The following is a 24891-nucleotide window of genomic DNA, read 5'->3' as shown; positions in this document are numbered from 1 at the left end:
TCTGATTAAGTATGTCACTGGAACTTGTCCCCTTTAATAATATAAATATTACTATAATCTTTTTAGTTCTATTTTGGGAGTGTTCCTGCTCATATTTACATACTGGGCCAAAATATGCTACATGTTTTAGCCACGAGGGACTTCTGAGTATGAGTATTTTTAGGTTACTTATTACCTACCTTTGGTGTAATAAAGAAATACTGAGATGTGTTTTCTTTACAAGCAGTATTTACAACCATTTCAAACACTCTCCGTTCATTGATTGGGTCCATTCCCTAAACAATGACAATAATAATGATTAGATTTAAATCTATTACAAGATACAGTGAAACCCAATAAAAGAATAAGCTATACCTGATTGATTTCATCAACTACTCTGAATGGACATCTATTAAGCTCCTGAAGTGCCATCAAGTATAACATGGTAGAAACACTTCTTTCACCTCCACTTTGATGATGAGGAGTTAATTCATGTAGTTGAGTGCTACTGCGAAATTTGACTCTAATTCGAATTCCATATTTATCATAGTCTTCCTATAAAACATTTAAAAAGTTGATGAAAGGTGAGAGTTTTCTTTGGTAATTTCATACAATTTTTTGAAAATAGACTGAATCAATTATAAGAGTAAAGAACTTAAAACCTCATGATATTAGTTTTATCTAAATAGATCCTTGGAGACCTCTAGAGCTTGCAGGGAGTAAGTGGTTCTAATATTTTACTGTTTCAGTTTATTTATAAAATACAGTTTTAAACCATTCTGCTTTATAGAATGGTTCTGAGAATTAAACAAGATAAGCCTAGAAGTGCTTGGCACAGTGTCTGGTACATAGAAAGTATATTATAAATTATATTTGTTATAACACATCCCTTCCTTCTAACAAGCCCACACTATGTAGATGACAATTCTCATGGCAGGTCTAATATCTTACTAAAACTTAAAGTGAAATGATGTTTGCTATCCTTATGTCTCACACTAAGCAGATAAAGGAGTCATGGGGCAAAGTTCCTAAGGGGAAATAAAGGTGCTACCTTGCTTTATAAGGGAAAAATTTCAACATTTACAAAATTCGAACCCTAAAATAAGCTTAATGTACCTACCATCAACTAGTCTCAACTATGATCAATACATGTTTCATCTATAACTCCACCCACTCCTCTTTCCCAATTATTTTGAAGCACATCCCAGTTCATCTCTTTACACATTTTTTGATGTGGACCATTTTTGAAGTCTTTATTGAGTCTGTTATAATATTGCTTCTATTCTATGTTTTGGCTTTTTGGCTGAGAGGCATGTGGGATCTTAGCTCCCCGACCAGGGATTGAACCCACACCCCCTATACTGTAAGGCGAAGTCTTAACCACTGGACTGCCAGGGAAGTCCCTCTTTACACATTTCTTAATGGAAATCTTATTTTACCCACAACTGCAATGCATGAATGTAGCTCAAGAAATTAGTACCAAATTTCTAAATATTTTCTTGTAAACTCAAATTTTTGATCAAAAGGAAACCACTGATACTATACTATATTTCAGTTATGTTTACCAATTTGTTTATGACTCTTCAAACTTGAGTAGTAGATTCAAAAAGCAATGCATTTGCTTACCACACCTGAATAACCATTACTTAGACTGGATATGAAAAGACTTTGTAAGGTATTAGTCACTAATCTCAAATGTCACCAAAAAAAAAAAAAAGTGAGCCTGATGGAATCCCATATATGGTCTTTTTCTTCCTTTGGACAATTTTTTTGTAAGCAAAATTTTCACAGATATAACTTTAGAGTAAATAAACAATTTACATGTACCTTTAGCATATAATTAAAATTACTTGCCAGGAAACATTTCAAATGCAATTTTACCTCATTTTCTGTATGGAGATCAATTTCACCAGCACACTGCATGGAACTAAAAAAATTGCTAAATTTTTCATTAATTTTTTCTACCAGCTCTTTTAAAGGATTCAGCCACCTTTCCTTTACCTGCAAGTAAAGGCAATATAAAAACACAATTTAAAAAGAAGTGTCATTGCGTTGATACAAAACTTTATATAAAACAAATTTAATATCAATATCAATCTGATCATGAGAACATACGCTTCTAAGAAAAAATGCAATGTATCATTTCATTTTGCATTATCCTACATTCCCATATCATTAATGGTAAGCACATGAGAAAAAACGGTTGAATAATTACCTGTGAAATGTTTTCCCTATATTTATCCAGTTCAACTTTCTTTATCTTTAGTTCCTCAGTTAATTGCTCTATTTCTTCTTCTCTTTTTGTGTACTCCTCAACAACCTGGCAGAAAAAAAATCTTTAAGATTAATCTACCAAAGGATAAAATTATAGAAAATTTTGCATCAATTAAAACATTAACTGAAAATGCCACTTTTGTTGCACTGTTTGTATGCAGTTAATTTATGTTCTTGTAACATACTGAAAATGCCATCTTTTATCCTTGAAAAAATAGACATTGCAGTATTTCAGGTTAGCCCAAGTATTCTTTTTATAAAGAAAAGGCACAGAACACTGTGTTCCTTAGGAAGAATCTATTTAAAATTCTAATAGATTCAGAATCTGGCATTTAAAAGCACATTGTTCCTGCTGTCTAGCTTATTATTACCAAGAGCTCCAGTACAGAGTGGGAGGCAAGTACTGGAGGGAAGTGTGTGTGTGTGTGTGTGCGCGCGTGCGCGCATGTGCATGCGTGCGCATGCGTTTCTGTTTGGGGGAGGGTGTGGTGACGGTGGTGGCTGCAGTGGGCATTAGGGAAAGAGGCATACTGTAGGACTCAGTCCTGTGAAGCAAGAAGCTCTTGATCTTTCTTCAGTTAATAAAGCATCAATTTCATCCAAGGTGTTTGGAAGATCTTGGAAAGCCTGAAGAAGAAAAATATTGTCCATTATTATAGATAGTACAGTGAAAATAGTTCAAATAGTTAAAAGAAAAATATTCTGCTGAGTAAGTTAAGTATCTACTATGCGTTGAACAGCATGCTAGCACACAATAAGGAATCAAAGGAATTATAAACATGGCTTTTTGCTTTCAAAAAGCTTATACTTTAAAAGAAAACAAAATGTATATACTTAATAACACGGGCTAACACCTTAGGCAGTGTATTGATGCTGAGTATTAAAATAAGCAGTACATATCATACGGGTTATGGGATTGAAAGAAAGGAAGTATCAGTTCATGCTACAGGAGCTACAAGAGAGTAAGAGAATTCAGGCCTAGATTCCATCTCTGGGCCTTAAAGCAAATGGCTAGGGAAAAGTAAGGCGGAGGGGAGATAGGAGCTTGGAAAAAAGAATGAGCACTGCATACCATGGGGGGTGAGGAGTTGTGTCCATTTGGAATGGTGGGTACTTGCTGAATTGGTAGAATGGGTCCAGAATATGTGGGGCATTGAAAGAGAGCAAGAAGTTAGAACTTTATTACTGTACTTGTGAAGAACTATAAAAGCATCCTAAGAATCCAATTACTTTGACAGTAGAATTTCACCACAGTACTATCTTCTGAGACCATGCCACAGAGACAAATTAGAAGAGCTACTTTATTGTGGGGCGAGGCAAAGCAGTACATTGTTTTTTCACCACAACCTGCAAAAGTTTATGTACTACAATGTACAAAATGAATATTGAAACCTTGAAAAAGATCCTAACACACTGCATTAATCTAATATCTTAACCTGTCTTTTTTTCCCTAACCTTTTGGAAAGCAGTTCAACTTCTATAGGCCTTCAGATATTTGTTAAGTATATTTTGCTGAATCTGACCTGTCCATTGAGATTTGAACTCATGTGCCAAACACCTGGTATCTTCATTTGACTCTTTAATAGACAAATTTAAGATGGTGAAACACAAATCTTCAACTTCCTCACCTTCCCCACCAATTTGAGCAAACTGATTTGTCCTTCAATCTTTTCCATCTCAGTAAATGAACAAATTTAGGGGTTCTCTCTCTTACCCTTCAACTCAAATCCATTAGCAAGTCCTGCTGGTTCTGTCATTAAAAGATACCTCAAGTCTGTAAACTGCTCTGTCTCTAATGCTTCCACCCTAATCCATGCCATGAAAATCTCTTGCCTGGTCCAAAGCAATAATCTTCTAAATGGTCTTTGTGCTTCCATTCTGGTATCCCTACTTTATTTTCCATGTAGCAGTTGGAGTGCTCTTTTACAAACTGAAGTTGTCCTACCTCTATAACTCTTCTGTTTAAAATTCTCCAGTGGATTCCATCTCAAAATAGAGCCCAAATTCCTTCTATGGTCTATAAGGCCCTACAGGATCTGGCTTCTGCCCTCCTTTCTGCTTGGATTATAAATTGTAGCCCCACTGAAACAGGCCAAGTATACTTCTGCCTCAGGAGCTTTGTGTGAGCTGTTTCCTCTGCCTGGAATGCTTTTCCCTCGAACCTTCACTTTGCTGATTTCTTCTCTTCATTCAAGACTCATCTAAGACAGTATCTTCTCAAAGGAGCCTTCCCTGACACGCTAGCCCCTTACCTTGTTTTCTTCTTCTTAGTACCTCTTGCTATCCCCGACATAATCTGTTTGCTTTTTGATTTGTCTTCCCCACCCTCCAGACTAGAATATAAATTTCAAGAGAGAAGAAAGTATGTGTGTTTTGTTCAGTGCATGTGATATATAGAAGGTAATCAATACATTTTTAATGAACACATGAACTATGTTCTAATCTTGTTTCTTTCAAAAACAGTACCATGTATCAAGGATAGAATCATGCTACTTTCTGAAAGAAAAAATTAGTACAGATATTGTATTAATATTTACTTATTTTATAACACAATGTATTCTGGAGAAGTTTTATTTTTAGAAACAATAGCCCCTCAATTGTCTTACAAATATCTACTAAATTCCTACTACGTATCCAAACAGATCCATTCTCCCTAGTTTCTGGGTCTGATAACATAAAGCACAATCTTTGAGGATATGAAAATTATAATCCAAATAAGTTTTATTTCCAGTTCTATTTATATCTTTAGCAGGCATTTCATTATCTACTGAAATAACATTTGAAATTAAAAATTAAAAACCACACAAATACCAGATATTTAAAATTTTATTTCTAATTTTACTTTGACATTATTCTGAGAGAATAAGTATGTAGGCAAGGTATTATTCCTACCTGTCAGATAAAGCTTTGGGTCACAGGGCTACCTAATTAATGGTGGAACTTGGAAGAAAGGGCAGCATCTTCTCATTTTACTAACTGAATGATATGTCAGAATATAAAATATGCATAATGTAAAGAAAGAAAGGCTCTTTTTTTCCTTTCCTTAGCAACAGATGTCAGCCATAAAGATTCAGCTCCCACTCAACCGTAAATAAACACCCTAATTTCCAGGAAAACATTTTCATTTTGCCTTCGTTTGTCTAAATATCACCTCTCTTTACTGTTCCTTATATATCAATTACTGGTACTATGTTTCCATGAAAAGCTATAACCCATCTCCTGACCCTACCTCTTAAAAGGGTGCTTGGGGAAAAAAGCTTTTTACTGGAAGAATGAATGTTATGGCATTAATAATTTTGCAAAATAATACCCATGTTTTAATAACTTAAATATGAAGCAGTAAGACTGACTGGTGTCCAAGTCTGAGTATAGTGAAGAAAATTTGTTGAGCAAAATTACTTTACATACATACTCAGTTTAAAACTGGTGGCAGGGGGGTGGGGGAATCTCATATTTTATGGCACATTGTGTTTTTCATGGCCCAGTACAATGCCTAACACACTTTAAGCTTGAAAATAACTGTCTTAAATATGTTAGCTTGTAGCGTTATATACTTTTTATACTTACTGTCTGATATTCTTGAGAAATGGCCTGCTCTGCACCCAGGTTACATACTTGCCTGGCTCTCTTCATAAGTTCCCTGCATTTCTGCAATAATCTCTGTCTACTTTCATCCAACTCGATGAAATGTTGCTAATACAAGAAAAAGAAATATTTTGAAAATTTGTATGTTACTGTTAAATCAGAGAGGGCTCTTTTATTAAACCACCACATTATATCAAATATATTATTGAATTCTGATTGTGATAAGCAAATCATCTGAAAACTTATCTCAAACCATGACTGATTTTATTGTAAAGGTTAAATTTGAACTTAAACTTCCAAATATATCAGGAAGTTAATAATATGGCATTTCTTGAATCTGTAAGAGCTCTGAAATTTAAATTTAACTGCCTTTTTCTGAAAGTTTAATTTAGCTATGTATAATTATACTCTAATAAAATTTGATATATACAGTATGTAGGCTTCATATCCAAATACTCAGCATTCAAATGTAAGCAGAACCTTTAAATAATGTTTGATAGTTTTCCAAGCACCTTTCATGTAGCTAATCATTTATTCATGGACCCATTCGTTCCTTCACCAAATAATTACTGAGAACCTATCAAATGTCAGTATTTTATTATGCACTGAGCATAGAAAGGTGAATAAGAAGAAAGATACACAAAGTCATTAATTACCATACAAGAAACAGCTACTATTTACGGAAAGCTTATGTGCTAGGTGCTTTACACACATTCCCTTATTTCTCACAGCACTGTACAGTATTATTATCCCCATTTTGCACATTAAAAAAGAAAGAGGAATTATGCAAAGAGAGTATGTGTGTGGTGTGGGCAAGGGATGGAGGAAGGTCAGAGCGGCCACAGAAGCTATGACAAGTGAACGATCTTAAAGGACAAATAAGAAATTACTAAGAGGGAGCAGCAGAAGGCATTCCCAGGACAGGTGATTTAAAACGTACAGGCCACGGAAGCCTCCAGGGCCTGCTTATTTAGGGAACAAGAAATTCAACATGGCTGGAGAAGAGGTAAGCATGTAAAAGATGAGAGTGGCAAGGTGGGTAAGAGCCAGGTGGCAAAAGTTTCATGTGTAACAAGAAGGGCATCGTGGAGGACATGGAAGCAACCTAAGTGTCCATCAACAGATGAATGGATAAAGATGTGGCACATATATACAATGGAATATTACTCAGCCATAAATAGAAACGAAACTGAGTTACTTGTAGTGAGGTGGATGGACCTAGAGTCTGTCATACAGAGTGAAGTAATAAGTCAGAAAGAGGAAAACAAATACCGTATGTTAACACATATATATAGAATCTAAAAAAAAAAAAAAGGTCATGAAGAACCTAGGGGCAGGACAGGAATAAAGACACAGATGTAGAGAATGGACGTGAGGACACGGGGAGGGGGAAGGGTAAGCTGGGACGACGTGAGAGAGTGGCATGGACATATATACACTACCAAATGTAAAATAGATAGCTAGTGGGAAGAGGCCGCATAGCACAGGGAGATCAGCTTGGTGGTTTGTGACCACCTAGAGGGGTGGGATAGGGAGGGTGGGAGGGAGGGAGACGCAAGAGGGAAGAGATATGGGGATATATGTATACGTATAGCTGATCCACTTTGTTATAAAGCAGAAACTAACACACCATTGTAAAGCAATTATACTCCAATGAAGATGTTAAAAAGAAAAAGAAAAAAAACAAAGGGCATCATGGGATGCCTTCTGTGTGCCAACCATGGTTATCACCCCCATCCTATATGGTAATTAATAGAATCCTCATTACCATCTTAAAGAAATGTATTATCTCCTTTTTTATATGTGGTTCAGAGATATTAAGATGGAAATAGCAAATGATTAGGTTCCTGAAAAAGAAAACAGGTCTTAGCTTGCTCTTTTCATCAAACTTTGGTCTGTACAAAAAGTACCAGCGCAGGGGTGAGATAGAGGGAAGATTTGTTAAACAGTATTGATGTCCCAGCCACAAGCCAGATCTATTCAATTAAGACCTCTGGGGCCAAGGCCTGGACATTTGTATTATTAATAATGTCCTGAGGTAATTTTTTTTTTTTTTCTGTACGCGGGCCTCTCACTGTTGTGGCCTCTCCCGTTGTGGAGCACAGGCTCCGGACGCGCAGGCTCAGCGGCCATGGCTCACGGGCCCAGCCGCTCCGCGGCATGTGGGATCTTCCCGGACCGGGGCACGAACCCGTGTCCCCTGCATCGGCAGGCGGACTCTCAACCACTGCGCCACCAGGGAAGCCCCTGAGGTAATTTTTATGCACACAAGTTTGACAGCAAAGAAAGTAACCTAAGACAAAAGTTAGTAAAAGTATATATATACTGGACTGATCTGAAAATGCAAGCAAGCCTTTATACTGATCAGTTAGTATAATATAAAGTTTCCTTGAATGGATTCCTTGGCCCCTACACAGCAAGAGAAATAAAAGAAAATTAAAGACTCCCAGTCACCCTTACTCTGCTCTCTAGAGCCTATTATACTCAGGCAAATGCAAAACATGGGACAGCTAGACAGAACTAAACACTCCTCTAAAGTCTTCTCTTCCTGCTTCCTATTCCTCTGGATCTTGCTAAAATGAAGTATTAGAACATTATGGGAAAGAAATATTCCCAAGCTGAATATCTGGGGCTCTGGGCTTAGGACAAAAGCTCATTCAATAGTTTCCTTCTGTCTGGTGGCATATGTCTAATAAAATCTTCATCAGAGGGCTTCCCTCGTTGGTGCAGTGGTTAAGAATATGCCTGCCAATGCAGGGGACACGGGTTCGAGCCCTGGTCCGGCAAGATCCTACATTCCGCAGAGCAACTAAGCCCGTGCGCCACATCTACTGAGACTGCGCTCTAGAGCTCGTGAGCCACAACTACTGAAGCCCTTGTGCCTAGAGCCCATGCTTCGCAACAAGAGAAGCCACTGCAATGAGAAGCCCGCGCACCACAACGAAGAGTAGCCCCTGCTTGCCGCAATGAGAGAAAAGCCTGCACGCAGCAATGAAGACCCAATGCAACCAAAAAAAAAAAAAAAGACAATGTTGTTTCTATACATACATGTTTGTGACACTATTCACATAGCACCTGTTCTTCCCCCACCCCATAATTCTTACTGAGTTTTTCTGTGGGGGGGGTGGAGAAAGAGTCCAATTATATAAGATAACACTGTAAATTCAGGCTAGTGAAAAGGGCTTATTTACACTTCTTCATAGAATCTAGCCTTTAACAGTTAAAAGGCCACAGAAACAGTTCATCTGTGTAAAACATAAGGGGAGAAAATGGCAAACTTACAAAATGTCCCCCACCAACATCTCAGAAAAGATTACTCTGTAGGTACATACCCTGAAAGAAATGAATAAGTATTATCTTTTCTCTGAAAGTCTTTTGATAAAGTTCAATTGTTATGAAAGTTGTACAGAAATACCTTGACACTAAACAAGAAAAACCTTCTCTAAGAGGGCCCTCTAGTGGAAAAAATCAGATTGTTCCCAGAATTTCTTACTAAATATATGTTGCACATAAAACTTAACACAGTAAATATTCTACTTATTAAAATAAGAGTGAAACAAAATGAAAGCCATTTTGGTGTGAAAGGAATTAAGCTACGTTCTAGGTAGCATAAACTTTTACTTAAAAACTGGTTGTAGATTAAAACATTTCTTCCTCAATTTTCCTTTCATATAAAGAATCAAACTTCATTCCAATTTAATTGATTTCAAATTCAAATGTTAACCGTAAGTTTTCGTTCATATTGGACTGCATATGTATTTTAGAAATATGAAAAGTATTTAATCTTTTTTTTAAGCAGCTTAGAATTTTAACGTCGAATTTGAAGTTTAGAAAACAGTGGTCTTCACTGACGTTTTAATATACAAGCTTACAAATTCTATTTCAATCAATCTAATAGTAAACAGTGAAGCAGTGACAATAATACTATTTACTTGGGAAAGGATTTTTTCCCGCCAAATACATATATCTCATTTAAATTGGGGGAAAAAAGTCCTCTGAAGTTGTTTTTTGTGGGAGAGTAGTAAGCAGGCAGGCAGAGGAAAGAACATTAGATGAAAGCACAGAATTTCTAAATTTAGTATTAGGATAAATAAATTTAACAACTTCCAATTCTTGTAATATTAATCCTGATGTAAATCTATACTTCTTAAGGAAATTTGGGCTTCATGCTAGGCACACACTAAGCATCATGATGTATATTATTAAATTTACTATCACAAATATCCCTGCAAGTTAGGTACCATAATACCTATGGCTGAAGACAAGAGGCTTGGAGTGGTTAGGAACGCTGCCCGAAGTAAAAAACCAAGTAACATGTACATCCATCTGTCCACTCCATATTTGGATTCAGTCAGCTTATTAACTTGTCATAAAAATATTCCAGAAGGTAATGACATACCTCTGGAGATGTTTTATGGGTCTGGAACCCTTTTTCCCCTATTTGCCTTCCAATAATTTGAGGAAGTTTCAAACTCAGTGGTGGTTAGTTATCCCTAAGTTCCTTCACGAATACAATCCCTACTGAATTTTTGTGTCAGTCTTCTTTTGTGAACTTGTTTTCATGATCAGGGTAAAAGACAAACCCTGAAGTGGCAGTAATGGTTCCTTAGTACAACCTGCAGTGTGTCCAAAGGAGGAGGGGAGGGAGGGAAGGAAGGAAGGAAATGATTTCTTTTTGTTTCAAATGCAGTAGGACAGGAAGAATAGGTAAGAGCAAATATGGGTAAGTGACAGCAAACATGAGAAGGAAAAAGAGCAAATGAAAGAGAAAATGAACTATCAAACACTCTTTTCTGTATCTTTTACTCATCATTCTTGACTGTTTAAAATGTGTGGTTGGTGACTATGATCAGTCAGTAACAAAACTTATCAAAACACAGTGTAAGAAATAAAAGAACCTTACAAAAGGGTTGGTAAGACAATTATGAATAAAAAGCATTTAATAACTTTCAGATCAACATGTAACAAAGGGAAACCATGCTGCGAAATACTGTTGAGGAAATACAAAATAAAGCCAGGGGTAGTACCAAGTAAGATTAGTATGGAAAAACCTGACAAGATGTGTGTGTGAGTATGGTAAGAGGCTGAGAACTGAGTGGGTATTATTTCCAGGTAACAAAATCTAGAGTGACACGCAGCTAATCAGATTATTTCTCTAGACAGTATAATGTGGCCATCTGTAAAAAATTAGTGACTCAAAGACTGAAAACAAAACCTCCTCACAAGAACTTCCCTACTCTCCAGAGTAGTCAGCTCAACTCAAAATATTACTATTTCTGCTACTACTAACAAAATGGATGAGTCACAGTTTGCACCTAATCTTAGTACATCTATGTGAACTAAGGCTGCTGAAGAGTATCTCTAACCATGTCAACAGCGGCTGAAGTCTGGGAGCAGGCTTACTCCAAAGTTAACATGATTTTGTGATACTTCTGTAACACGACACCCATAATTTTCTTAAGTTCTCATTGACACTTAATTCAAAAACAAAACTTCAGGCAGCAGGATCAAATACTGTCTCGTGTGACCGGATGGAAAGCTCCATATATCTGCATAAGGGGCCAATTCCTTCATGAAATCTCTTCTATAACACTATACTCAACAACCAGGTTCACAGGCTCAATCAACGAAGAAACTTCGGCATGGGCTCTATCATTATTTACCAAGAGAACACATGGTCTGCAGATGACTTCCCTTATGCTCCCACGAAGTAAACACTGATGAGCTCTCTGTTGGAAACTTGTTCCACATCCAGCACCCACCCTCACACCCCCCACCCAAGTTTCTTTGCCAGATCTCTTCTACATATTCAGAGTGACTACTGCTACACCCGCTGCCTTCTTGTCTTCGTCCACCCCTTTTCTTTGGGTGGGGTAGGGAGAGGGAAGGAACTTTCCCCTCTTCCAACCCTCCGGTTTTTGCTCAAACTGAACTACCAACCCCAGGATATGGAACCTGACCTTCAGCTCCTTTTGGCTAGGTGTGTTTGTGCTGGCGTACTTTAAGATGCTTACCTGCTAGCAAAATTCTTGTTTTTTTCCTATTTCTTCTAGCCATAAGCTTTTTCAAGAAGCCAGAGAGTTTGAAGAAGCTGGCTTCAGAACAATGAAGCTGTTCTTCTACTCTGATTTAATCTTTCCATTCATCTATGCAATCCTATGGCTACCCAGCCTCTAAAGACTCTTTCCACTGAAAGATACTTTTCACTGTTCACTTTTACACAACACGTTTGTTTCTGGTTAAGTGTAAAGTGAATCATGTACAGACCACTGCCAGAAAGGAGTATATTCTAGCAAAGTAGAAGGATAGATAGGAAAGGGTACAAGGAGACTCTGAATATATGAATAGTCTTAAAACCCTGCAACAAATATGGCGAAGTGTTATATCTGTTAGAAGGGACAGTGGACACATGGATGTTATATTACTCGTTTTACTCTTGTATATAAAATTTCATACTTGAAAAAAGACTTCATAAGTTTTTTCCTTAAATTTTTCAGTTCTGAAGTGTAACTAATGAATAACCTGCACATACATAAAGTATACAAGTTGATGAATTTTGACAAATATGTACATCAGTGAAACCATCACCACCAATAATGAACATATCTATCGCCTTCAACAACTGTGTACCCCTCTGTAATCCATCCCACTGTACCCTTTGCAGGCAACCACTGATTTATTTCAGCCACTAAGCATTCTGCATTTTGTAGAATTTCATATTTTTTAGCTATTACAAAGAAAGTTGCTACACATTTGTATACCAGTCTTTCATGGACGTATGCTTTTATTTCTCTTGGGTAAATACTGGGAGAGGAATGGCTGGATCACACGGCAGGTATATGTTTAGCATTTAAGAATCTCTCAAATGGTCTTCCAAAGTGGTTATTCACTTTAAATCTCTACTAGAAATGTATGCAAGTGCCAGATGCTCCACACCCTCACAAGCACTTTGGTTTAGTCAGTCTTAAAATTCTAAATCATTCTAGTAGGTCTGTGGTGATAGCTCATTATGGCTTTAATTCACATTTCCCTACTGACTAATAAGGTTGGGCACCTTTTCATGTGCTCATTTGCTCTCTGTATACTTTAGTGAAGAATATGTTTAAATCTTTGGCCTGTTTTTTTGACTGAATTGTCTTCCTTATATTGATGATTGTTAAGAGTTCTTTTTATAGTATCTATCGGGGGTCAGCAAACTTTTTCTATACAGAGCCACTAAGTAAATATTTTAGGTTTTGAGAGCCACATACAGTCTGTCACATATTCTTCTTTTTTGGGTGCAGGCTTTTAAAAATGCAAAAACTATTCTTAGCTTGCAGGGACTCTACATAAACAGACCTTAGGCTAGATTTGGCCCATAGTAAGAGCCCTTCATCTAAATACAAGTCCTCTGTCAGATGTATGGTTTGCAAATACATTTCCCCAGTGTGTAGCCTGCCTTTTCTTAAGTGTCTACTGAAAAATTTTTAATTTTGAGGAAGTACAACTTCTGGTTTCTTTCCCTTTATAATTCATGCTTTTAGTGTTCTATTTATTCTATTTTGTCAAAACTAAGGTCACTAAGATTTTCTCTTATGTTTTCTTCAAGAAGTTTTATAGCTTTAGTTCTTACATTTAAGTCTGTGATCCATTTGTATATGGTATGAGGTAAGGGTTGTGGTTCATTTTTTGACTATTCAATTGTCCCAGCACTATTGGTTAAACTATTCTTTCTACACTAAATTGCCTCAGTATCTTTGCCAAAAAACAACTGACTGTGTATATGTGTATCTATGTCTGGATTCTCTGTTCCACTGATCCATATGTCTATTTTTACACCAATACAATGGTGTCTTCATTACTGTAGCTTTGTAATAAGTCTTAAAATTAGGTAGTTTCTGTCATACAATTTGTTCTTTTTCAAAGTTCTTCTAAGCCCACTGCATTCTAGAATTAGCTTGTCAATTTCCAAAAACTAAAACCCTTCCAAAAACCCTGCTAGGAATTTTACCGAATCTACAGCTTTGGAGGAGCACTGGCATTCTAACAAATCTTGAATCACTGATCCATGAACACAATCAATTCCATTTACTTTTATAGTTTTTAGTGTATAGGTCATATATATATTGGGCTGGCCAAAAAGTTCGTTCGGGTTTTTGTAACATCTTACAAATAAACCCGAATGAACTTTTTGGCCAACCCAAAATATATACATCCCTACATACTTAATATTTTTGATGCTATTGTACACAGTATTTTTAAATTTCAGTTTCAAATTGTTCACTGCTAACAGACAGAACCACAACTGATTTCTACATATTGAACTTGTATCCTGCAACCTTGATAAATTCAACTAGAAGCATTTCTGTACATTCCTTAATATTTTCCACAGAAATGATCATATTTGTCTGAAATGGGCAAGTTTCTTCTCCCTTTTCAATATGTAAGCCTTCTCTTTTTCTTGCCTTGTTGTACTGGCTAGAACCTCCAGCACAATGTGAAACAAAATTGGCGAGTGAGCATTTTCCTTGTTTCCACCACTGGGTATCAGAAGGATGAAGTTTCCTTCTATTTCTAGATGCAGAAAGTTTTTATCATACAAGGATACTGGATTTTTTCAAATATTTTTTCTGCATATATTGAGATGAGATGATGTGGTTTTTCTCTAGTTAATGTGGTGAATTTACACTTAGGAATTTCCACATGTTAAATCAACCTTGTATTTCTGGGATAAACTCATTTGCTTAGGATATACTACCCTTATATACTGCTGAATTTGATTTGCTAACATTTTATTAAGAATTTCTTCATCTATGTTCATGAGAGATATTGGTCTGTAGTTTTCTTTTGTCTGGTTTTGATATCTAAGGCTGGCCTCATATAATGTGTCAAGTATTCCCTTCCTTTTCACCTTTTCTAGACTTTAGGTAGAATTGATATTAATTCTTTTAAATGCTTGGTAGAATTCACCAGTGAAGCCTCTGGGCCTGTGGTTTTCTTTATGGGAAGGCTTTTAACTACAAATATGATTTCTTTAGTAAATATAGGGCTATTCTAATTAGCTCCTTCTTCAGTGATCTTTGATAGCTTGTATCTTTTAAGAAATTTGTTCATTTCAATGAACAAATCCTTTTAATGTCTGTAGGATTTGTACTGTTATGCTCTCTCCTCTTAAATCCCTCTTCCCTACATCGTGGCCTAGAAACTCTCCAGGCAATAAGCTAAGGCAATTGTAGAGCTCACCTGGTTCTGTTTTCCCTTCTCTTAGGGAATCACTGTCCTGTGCTGCCTGTTATTCAATGTCTGAAAATCTTTGTTTTATATACTTCGTCGCATCTTTTAGTGGTTTAAAATAAGAGGGTAAACTGAGCCCCTGTTTCATCATGGCCAAGGATGGAAACATTTACTTTTTATTATGGGAAATGTAGAAATATATGAAACAGGAGAAAGAACAGTATAATAAACCTTTATGTATCTACCATCCAGCTTCTTCAACAATTTTCAACTCATGACCATCACAGTTTCATCTACACTCCCTCCCCACACGGCCCCCTCCCTGGATTATTTTGAAGCAATTCCAAACATTATTTTCTTTGTAAATATTACGGCAATGTATTTCTAAAAGATAAAAAAATCCATAACCACATTAACAAACTTAAAAAATACTATCAGTAAACTCTAATATTATCAGATATTGAGTCAATATTCAAAATTCCATTTCTTAGAACTTCTTTTTTAAGTAGTTACTTTGCTCAAATCAGGATCAAAATAATGTCCACACACAGTATTTGGTTAGTACGTTTTTTAAGTCCCTTTTAGCTTATACATTTCCTCTCCCCTTTTTATCTTAGTTACAGTACTGCACTGCCCAATAAAGTAAGGCACAGGTCATATGTGACTAGAGTTCTGAGAGACTAAATTTTTAATTTAAAATAATTTAAAATTTAAAATCAATGCTCGCTTTAGCCACCGGGAAATGTTTAGAATAATCTGAGTATATGAATTTACTTTTGCAACTCTTAGGTTTTATAAAATCTAATATTTCTGATGAAAATTTATCATCTGAATTCAGATGTATTTATTACAGTATTTTGAAGGCTTATAAAATTGTAAAATATCTCAATAATTTTCCAATATTGATTACATGTTTTAATAACATTTTAATTTACTGAGTTAAATATACTATTAAATGGATAGATAATTTTACCTATTTTTTTTTTACTTTTTAAAATTTGGTCACTAGAGACTTTATTAATGACATACAGCTTGCACTATATTCCTATTGGACAGCACTAAAGTAAATGATTTGTCCCTATATAGTCCCTTACGTTCTAGATTTTGCTGACTGTTTTCCTGTGGAGTCATTTAGCATATTTTTTGCTCTCCTGTTATTTCCTATAAACTGGTAGTTTTAGAGCAATGGTTCTGAAATGGGGGCAATTCTGCTCCCCAGGGCAGTGTCTGGAAATATTTTTGGTTGTCACAGCTGAGGGAACGGTGTACTACTGGCATCTAGCAAATAGAGGCCAGGGATGCTGGTAAAGACAGCCCCCCACAAAAAGAATTATCCAGTTCAAAATATTCATAGTGCTGAGATTGAGAAACCTTGTTCTAGAGGCTTAATCGGATTGAAATTTGATTTTTTCACAAGATTAGTTCATAGGTGGTGTTGTGTTATGTCCTTCCATCAGGATACACATAAATAAATATCTGGCTATCTTTTTGTGATGTTAGCAGCTAATGTGATCCACTGATTCATTAGCAGCTACAAGGTGGTGATATTCTAACAGTATAATTCCATCTGCATTTATTTTCTTTTTCTTTTTTTTCCCTCTGCCATTTATTAACTGAAATACTTCTGTAAAGAAAAACTAACTTCCCCATCTCATTTGTTTATCCTAAATAGTTCACATAAAAAAGACAGCATAAATGCTAGATTCTTTCTTTGCCATTTTTCAAAATCATGAGCTTGTTCCCTAATATCCTCCAAAGGTGACCATTATTATTTTAAGCATCAACTATGAAATTCATAGGTTTATCATGTATTTTTGATTAATATTTTGAGTCTTCTTGACCCCAAAAGATCCCTTGTGCTCATTGTCCTTTCATTTTAAACCTTTTTGAATCTCTTTCTTTTAGATATGACTCTCATATTATGCATAGTATTGGAATTTACTTCAAAAATTTTTTAAAAAAGATAAATTGTCTCCATTTATATTTAATGATATGATTGATGTTTGGCCTAAGTTCTGCCATTGTTTTGTCTTAATATGTATATAAATTAAATATATAATCTTCAGTGATGTAATCTGTTTTATATTGTCCCCTTCTCCGTTTTTCATCTATTTTTGGCATTTAGGAAAGCTATTTTTATTTGAAACATTATTTATGTGCAAAATATCTTATACAATATCCTTACAGCCTTAATATCTTTTTTGAGATACTGGTTCCTACTATAAACAATATTGAAATTCTCCCTCATTTCCCTCTCCCAAAGCATCTAATCTGAAGTAGTATCCTTTTATTTCCCGATAGTACCCATAGGACAATCAGCAAATACATTCCATTTTACTTACACTGTCTCCCTTCTCCCATGTTTAGAGTGTTGTGCCTTTAGCTACTGTGTCAGCCTTATAATCACATGATACATGCTTACTATCTCCTTAGTCTATCCTGTAGTTCTAGTTCTCCTTAGTAAGCAGCTTTGTTCTGCAAAGCAGTTTCGGTTAATTTGAGAGTTCACAGGGCCTGAACCACCACCCCAGCACCACCTGACCTTTCTTGAGTCTACAGTCACCTCCCAGTTTCAGCTGCTCTCAAATTGGTCTGCTGAACTTTCCACACCAAATGGGGCCTCTTTTCTTTAGAGATGAGTACCTGTTAGTGACTTGATTTTTGGATTCTTGGAGCCTTCCCTCTGCTTCTTACCACATACTTTCTGATACCACACCAGTCTTAATGCTGCTGCTGATTCGATCTTACCCACCTATATTTTGGAGTTCACGGGTATTGTAAAATATAGAATTTGACTGATGTTTGTCCCTGGTTCTTGGGAGGAAGACTCTAAAACCCTAGGAATTGTCTGAGTGATAGGAGTGTCTGTCTTTGTTATTCATGGGCCCCTACTAGGATCACACCTGACTTTAATATGCTAAGGAGTGACTCAGGATGGGGGAAGGCAACGCCAGAAAGACAAATCATGTGACTAGAGGGGAGGGCTGGGGCTTTGAGTCTTATTATTGTCCTCCCAATCTCTTGAATTCCAGGGAGAAGGGCTGGCGATTGAGTTCAACCACATGGCCAATGATCCAATCAATCATGCCTAGGTAATGCAACCCCAATAAATGTCCTGAACACAGGACAAGCTCTATAGAGCTTCTTGGTTAGTGAACACACTGATGCTAGGAGGGTGACACATCCTGATTTCACCAGAAAAGTGTACAAAACTGTGTTCAGGACCCTCCCAGACCTCACCCTACATGTCTCTTCATTTGACTAGTAGGGATTTGTATCGTTTATAGTAAAACTGTAATCGTTAAATATAGCCTTTTCTTCAGTTCTGTCACTCTAGTTAATTACAGAACCTGGGGGAATCATAAGAACCCTTGAATTTGTAGCCAGTTGGTCAGAAGTGCAGGTGGCCTGGGGACCTCTGAACTTGCAGCTAGCATTTGAAGTAAGGGTAGTTTTATTGGGGACTAAGCCCTTAACTAGCCTGATGTTAACCCTGGGTGGTTAAGTGTGACAATATACTGCAGTATACCTATAGGGATACCTTAAAGCTTGGTTTGTTGTATATGTTGTCCATGGGTTGTTTGTTAACTGTTATGTTATCCTAGTTGCTCTTCTGTTTTTGGGAAAGGATTTGGAAGGCTCAAAAACTATGCCACTGTTATACTAACTCATTTTGTTGCTAGTTCTTCTTTGGAATTTATGTTAACTTAGTACATCAGCCCCGACCCCCCACTATTTCAATATTTATCATCGTTTCACAGGTATTAACAGAAGATTAAATCACCAAGATTACACACTAAGGCCACTCTTAGTGTTGATTAGAACTCATCTGCAGTTTACTTTATGGGATACAAACTGCAATAAAAGCTACTAGTTGCTGCTTGGTAACAGTAACAACTATAATTTATATTGGTTAAGAAAGCAGACATGAGACTTTGGTTTTCAAGTGACTAAATCACGGACTCTAATTCTCTTGATTATTACCACCCCTCCCCCAATCAAATAACAAAATGCAGAATACATACAAAGGGTTTCAAATATTGCTTCCTCATCAGCAGGATGCATTAAATTTGTAAATTAAAGAGCATTAAAAAACTGCATATTACAAGGCATGATATATATATATATATATATATACACACACACACACATATACGTATATACATACACACACCCCCCCACACACACATTTTCAAACTGGTCTGAAGCCCCAAAATAAAAAATAAAAGCAAACATTTTACCTCTGTGAGACGTAGCTGTGATGCAGCAGCCATATAATCTGATTCTAATTTGTTCTTCTCGGAGATCACTGTAGTATTTTGAAGAATTAAATCTACTTTTTGTATATGCAAAGAAGTACAAATCTAGGAGTAAAAACACCTATGAGTTTGTTTTACAACTAAGAAAAACAATACACAGTTTCTTTTAAAAACCATGAAAAAAATAACATTTTTCTAATGCGACTGATACCTCTCTCAAATAATTCTTTTTATAATTTTATTCTAAGAGAATTTTAAAGTTTTCTTGTATATTTGAGTCATCTGGAATAAAATAATTTAGCTTAATGAGTGCTTTAAACCAATTTACTGATCTGTAATGAGAAATGTCAAACAACAGAGAGCTGAAATTACTGATGAAAATCTCTTGCTAAGATTTTGCGGTCGACCTGCAACAAAAAAAATATGACTAAAATTAAGAAAATGGCTTACCTTTATCAGGTTTGTTAATTCAGTAACAAGTTTGGCTTTTTGAACATTTATTTCTTTGATTTTGGTGCCTGTTTTTCGTTCTTCCTCTTCGAGGTTGCAAGTATCCTGTTCCATCAGCTTTAAACTGTATGAAATGCATAATGATGTGGAAATCAGAGAAAACACAAGGATTGAGCCCAAATTCTTAGGCCCCCTGCTGCTTTATGGGTGGGCTGTTTAGCAATGCTACTCAGATGTTAACTACTAGCTTCTATATTAAACAATCATTTTATGCAACCACTCAAGATTGAAAAGTATTTTTTGAGATAGAGTATGTGCCCAGCATAGTCTAGGTAATGCTAGTGGCTAATGATATAGTATCTGGAATCAGAAAGATGGATTTAAATTTCCTCTTTGCCACTAATGAGCAATATAACTGAACAACTTACTTCTCTGAGCTTCAGTTTCCTCATCTATAAACTGTAAATAATAATAGTACTTCTCCTACAGGGCTCTGGTGAATACTAAAAAAAGGCAAATTATGTAACACAGTATAGTGTCTGGCCCATAACTGATAAACATTGTTTATAAATATAGTCCCTTCCCTGAAGGAGCTTAACTGTGGAGATCTGATTAACAGGTAAAAAGAAATATGATGAAAAGGCAATACAACAATCCTAAAGGTTAATACTTTGCTCTTTAAGATGAAGAAACTAAGGCTCATAAGTTGTTACCTAAGATCCCAGATACTAAGCTGTAAGATGTGTTTCACATCAAAGTCCAGGTCTTTCCACTACATCATGTTGCCTCAAGGGAAAAATCAAGAACAAACGATGGAAGCAATAATAAACAAGAATTAATAAGTTCAGTGGATGCTGTAGAGAGTGGACTGAATGGTACATGAAGAGACTTTGGGGAAGACAGGGTGGAAATCAGAATGGGTGGAGTGAAATAAGATTGTGAAAAACTTGAAAGCCAATCTAAAGGAAAGCAGTATTTAATTAAGTTTCATGTAGTAAAGGTAGGGAGCTATAACAGATATTCTTGAAGGGGGAAGGAATATGAAGATAAACTGGATGACAGTATTCTGGATGCACTGAATGGAGAAGGAGACTAGTCAAGTAGAGACCACTAACCATGTCACCACTGCAGTATTCCAAAGTGAGTAACTGGAGGTATGAGACAGCGGGATGACAATGGCTATGAAAGGTTACTGCACTACAAAAATCAACATTACTTTATGAGGAGAAAGTTTAGCTTTAGACAATGAGTACAATACAGCAGCCCAACAGTAAATGTCTTGTAGATGACTGAAGATTCAAGTGAAGGGTTAAAGTAGAAAAAAATTCTAGGCAGTCAGTTAGACTAAATAGCTATATCTTGCTTTAAGCAACCGAGGTACATTACTGACTTTTTAAACAAAAGTTAATGGGCAATTGTTTGCTTAAAAAAATTTTTTTTCTTAAAGCATTTAAAATATGATTTAATTTATGAATGTGTTTAGAAACACTATTATATTAGATCAAGGTAAACTTGTACCTTATTCAAGACAATAAGCTGTCATTTATTATGTTATTAATATCTATATTTTTATTCTATAGCAAAGAAGCATAAAAGAACAATCACAACAGAAGGGTCTGCGCTGTGTCATGACAGGACATGGGAAAAGCTTTGAAACTGGAAGCCACAGTTCCTTTCCCCTAGACTGAACACCCTAATAGCTTTTATCCCATCTTATATATTCCAAGTTTCTATAAAATATCTAAATTCAAAATAAAACAATAGGTTCTGAGAACAATTGCCTGGGATCTCACAGTAAGCTAGCATAATGTAACAAAGTCATTCATGGGTGAATGATGCACTTAAAGTAATGTAAGAGTGCACAACTTCACTGATGAGTTCACATTCCACGTTGCAACTAAACTTTCACAAACCACACCTTGGCAAGTTTTGATGTAACATTAAAGAATACATACACTGAAAAGTCTATTAAAGCACTTCTCCCTTTTCCAGCTGCATATCTATGTGAGGCCAGATTTTCTTCATATACTTGAACCAAACCATCTCACAACCAAGTGAATGCAGAAGCACATATGAAAAACAACTGACTTCATCTAAAGAGATTTACAAAAATGTAAAAACAATGTCATTCTTCTTGCTAAATGTATTTTGTTTGGAAAACTGTTCATAAATATGTTAATATATGGCTTTATTATCATTTTAATGAATTTAATTTCTAATTTGGTAAATATCAATAGATATAATCCATATAAACAAAACTTCCTCAAGGTCCTCAATAATTTTTAAGAACAGAAAGGGGTCCAGGGATGAGAACAGCAGATCAGGGAACAGAAAAACTCACAACACTTAAGATTCGCCTCCCTTTGTCCCATGTTTTGGGTAGGAGGAGGGTGTAAGTTTGAGAGAGAAATTGTACACAGAGTGCTGGTGGGAATTGTGTCGTCATTACAATGTATAACTAACAATATCCTTATAGTGCTTTTGTACCACCCAACCCCCTTACCCCAAAATAGGCTGAAAGATACCTTCCTAGTTTGGAATTAATTTTTTGTTCCAGTTGTCTTTTCTTGGTTTTCCTTTCAAGAAGCTCCTTCTTCTTTTGTCTAAGTTCATTATCTTTGTGTTCTAGATGTTTGTTTGTCTCACGTAAGGCAATTAACCCTGATTCTACTGCTTGCAATTTTCTATTAATTTCCTATGGAATATGCAATATTGTTAGTATATTTAAAAAACAGGCTAACATATTATAACTCCAGTTAATATTCTTTATTAATACTCAAATCAAAATAACCAATCTTTAACTTAGATATAAGACAACACCATACATTCTCTGACATAAATCATACCAATGTTTTCTTAGGTCAGGCTCCCAAGGCAATAAGAAATAAAAGCAAAAATAAACAAATGGGACTTAAACTTACAAGCTTTTGCACATAACATAAACAAAATGAAAAGACAACCTACGAACTAGGGGAAAGTATCTGCAAAGGATGCAACTGACAGAAGCTTAATTTCCAAAATATACAAACAGCTCATATAACTCAAAAATAATCCAATCAAAAAATGGGCAGAAGACCTAGATAGGTATTCTCCAAAGAAGATAAATAGATGGCCAATAGGCATATGAAAAGATGTTCAACATTGCTAATTATTAGAGAACTGCAAATTGAAACCACAACGAGGTACCACCACATACCAGTCAGAATGGTCATTATTAAAAATGCTGGAGAGGGTGTGGAGAAAAGGGAACCCTCCGACACTATTGGTGGGAATGTAGCTTGGTGCAGCCACCATGGAAAACAGTATGGAGGTTCTTCAAAAAACTAAAAATAGAGTTACCATATGATGCAGCAATCCCACTCCTGGGCATATATCCAGACAAAACTATAATTTGAAAAGATACATGCACCCCAGTGTTCATAGGAGCACTATTTACAATGGCCAAGACATGGAAACAACCTAAATGTTCATCAACAGATGAATGGATAAGGAAGATGTGGTACATACATACAATAGAATACTACTCAGCCATAAAAAAGAACAAAATAATGCCACTTGCAGCAACATGGATGGACCTAGAGGTTATAAGTGAAGTAAGTCAGAAAGATAAATACCATATATCACTTATATGTGGAATCTAAAATATGACATAAATATATTTACAAAACACACTCATAGACATAGAGAACAGATATGCAATTGCCAAGGGAAAGGGGGAGGCAGGGGATGGATGGATTGGGAGTTTGGGATTAACAGATGCAAACTATTATAGATAGAATGTATAAACAATAAGGTCCTATTGTATAGCACAGGGAACTATATTCAATATCCTGTAATAAACCACAATGGAAAAGAATATGAAAAAGTATATATCTATAACTGAATCACTGCTGCACCCCAGAAACTAATGCAACATTGAAATCAACTGTACTTCAATTAAAAAAAATTTTTTTTTAAATGACCAACCTTTAGCTGTTCTTCTAAGTGTCGTCTTTGCTCTAGATCCACAGTGACTGTGAGAAACTGGGCTACTTTTAGGGATGTGTTACTAGAAATAACATTGTTTGAATAAAAAGAAGTTTTCACCACAAACTTTTCTTCTGCTGTATAAATTTGTTTTAATTGGGTTTCTTGTATTACCTATAATGTAAAATACGCATTCAGTGCACATCTAAGAATAATTATGATATATTTTTAAAAGGACTAAAGAATTAAAAATACAGATCTCATGAATTTTAGAAGATCAAAATATACTAGGTATACTTTCATTTATTTTTTTAAAAATGTACCCAACATCTCTAAAAAGGTGAGTGATAAAATTCAGGTTATTATTTTGGAAAACAACACTAAGGAAGAGAGAGAACTGGGAGAAAACCAAAACAACAACCAAAGTTGGCTATACTTCTACTTTGCTATACATCTCTCCCAAGTAAGTGTACTTTTGGGACTTTGTTTTATCTACAGAAGAGATACCAGGAGTCAACTTCCCAGTAGACTGAACTGTGTTATCTCAGCTAACACATTTACTCTCCCCTCCCCTCAGTTATATTGTTCAGAGATACATAATCTTATATTTAATTCCTGTATATTTGGGGAATACTTAATGCACACACTTTTCAAGGACTTCAAAGACTTAACATTTTTTGGAGATCTTTTCTCTCAAGCATTTATTTAAGGAGTTTCATAAACGAATGCACATTCTAAACACACTAACAAACATTGGATCTGTTACTGTTATTTATAAAGAACAGGCTGCTGTAGTTTTTTCCAATCTCTAAAGGTTTATTACCAGTATTCTTGTGGCTTGTTTCTCTCTAGAAGTTTAAGTGAAGAGATAAGACATCTAAAATGTCAGGACTTGATAATAAAGCAAAACTTACACTAAAGAATGTTATTTTTATTCTAAGGAAGAAATATAGCCATTATTGTCATTAGGTAGACATGAAACATTAAGACAGTGAATTTCCTCAATGAAGGCTTGTATCTTCTGAAAGATGGCTAAGACAATGTCAAGGGCTTTATTAGGTGTCTGACTTTGCTTTACTATATACAATGTCATTTTTCTAGTACAGACAGTAGAGTTAGAGCTCTCTAGATAACTTAACCAAAATGTTAAAAAGTGCATAAAAAT

General features: G+C 35.7%; 1 protein-coding gene across 3 annotated transcripts in view; it reads right to left on the bottom strand.

Moving 5' to 3' along the window:
• Positions 1–24891, bottom strand: part of SMC5 (structural maintenance of chromosomes 5) — a 105907-nt gene that overhangs the window by 3645 nt on the left and 77371 nt on the right. For 2 of the 3 annotated variants that reach the window (XM_082633203.1, XM_082633205.1), the window contains exons 14-24: positions 23727–23900; positions 22286–22455; positions 19761–19884; positions 19293–19415; positions 5821–5946; positions 3326–3370; positions 2785–2880; positions 2195–2299; positions 1861–1980; positions 355–534; positions 180–275 (exon numbers count right to left, since the gene is read on the bottom strand). In XM_082633203.1, the coding sequence (XP_082489329.1) occupies positions 180–275; positions 355–534; positions 1861–1980; positions 2195–2299; positions 2785–2880; positions 3326–3370; positions 5821–5946; positions 19293–19415; positions 19761–19884; positions 22286–22455; positions 23727–23900 (1359 nt within the window). The remainder of the gene's footprint in view (positions 1–179; positions 276–354; positions 535–1860; positions 1981–2194; positions 2300–2784; positions 2881–3325; positions 3371–5820; positions 5947–19292; positions 19416–19760; positions 19885–22285; positions 22456–23726; positions 23901–24891) is intronic. The other variant, XM_082633204.1, reaches the window with a different exon arrangement.

The sequence above is a fragment of the Mesoplodon mirus genome (genome assembly GCF_964341445.2).
Source record: "Mesoplodon mirus genome assembly, chromosome: 1".
Taxonomy (NCBI): domain Eukaryota; kingdom Metazoa; phylum Chordata; class Mammalia; order Artiodactyla; family Ziphiidae; genus Mesoplodon; species Mesoplodon mirus.
The sequence above is the reverse complement of the archived record's forward strand: the minus strand, read 5'-3'. Positions and strand labels throughout refer to the sequence as shown.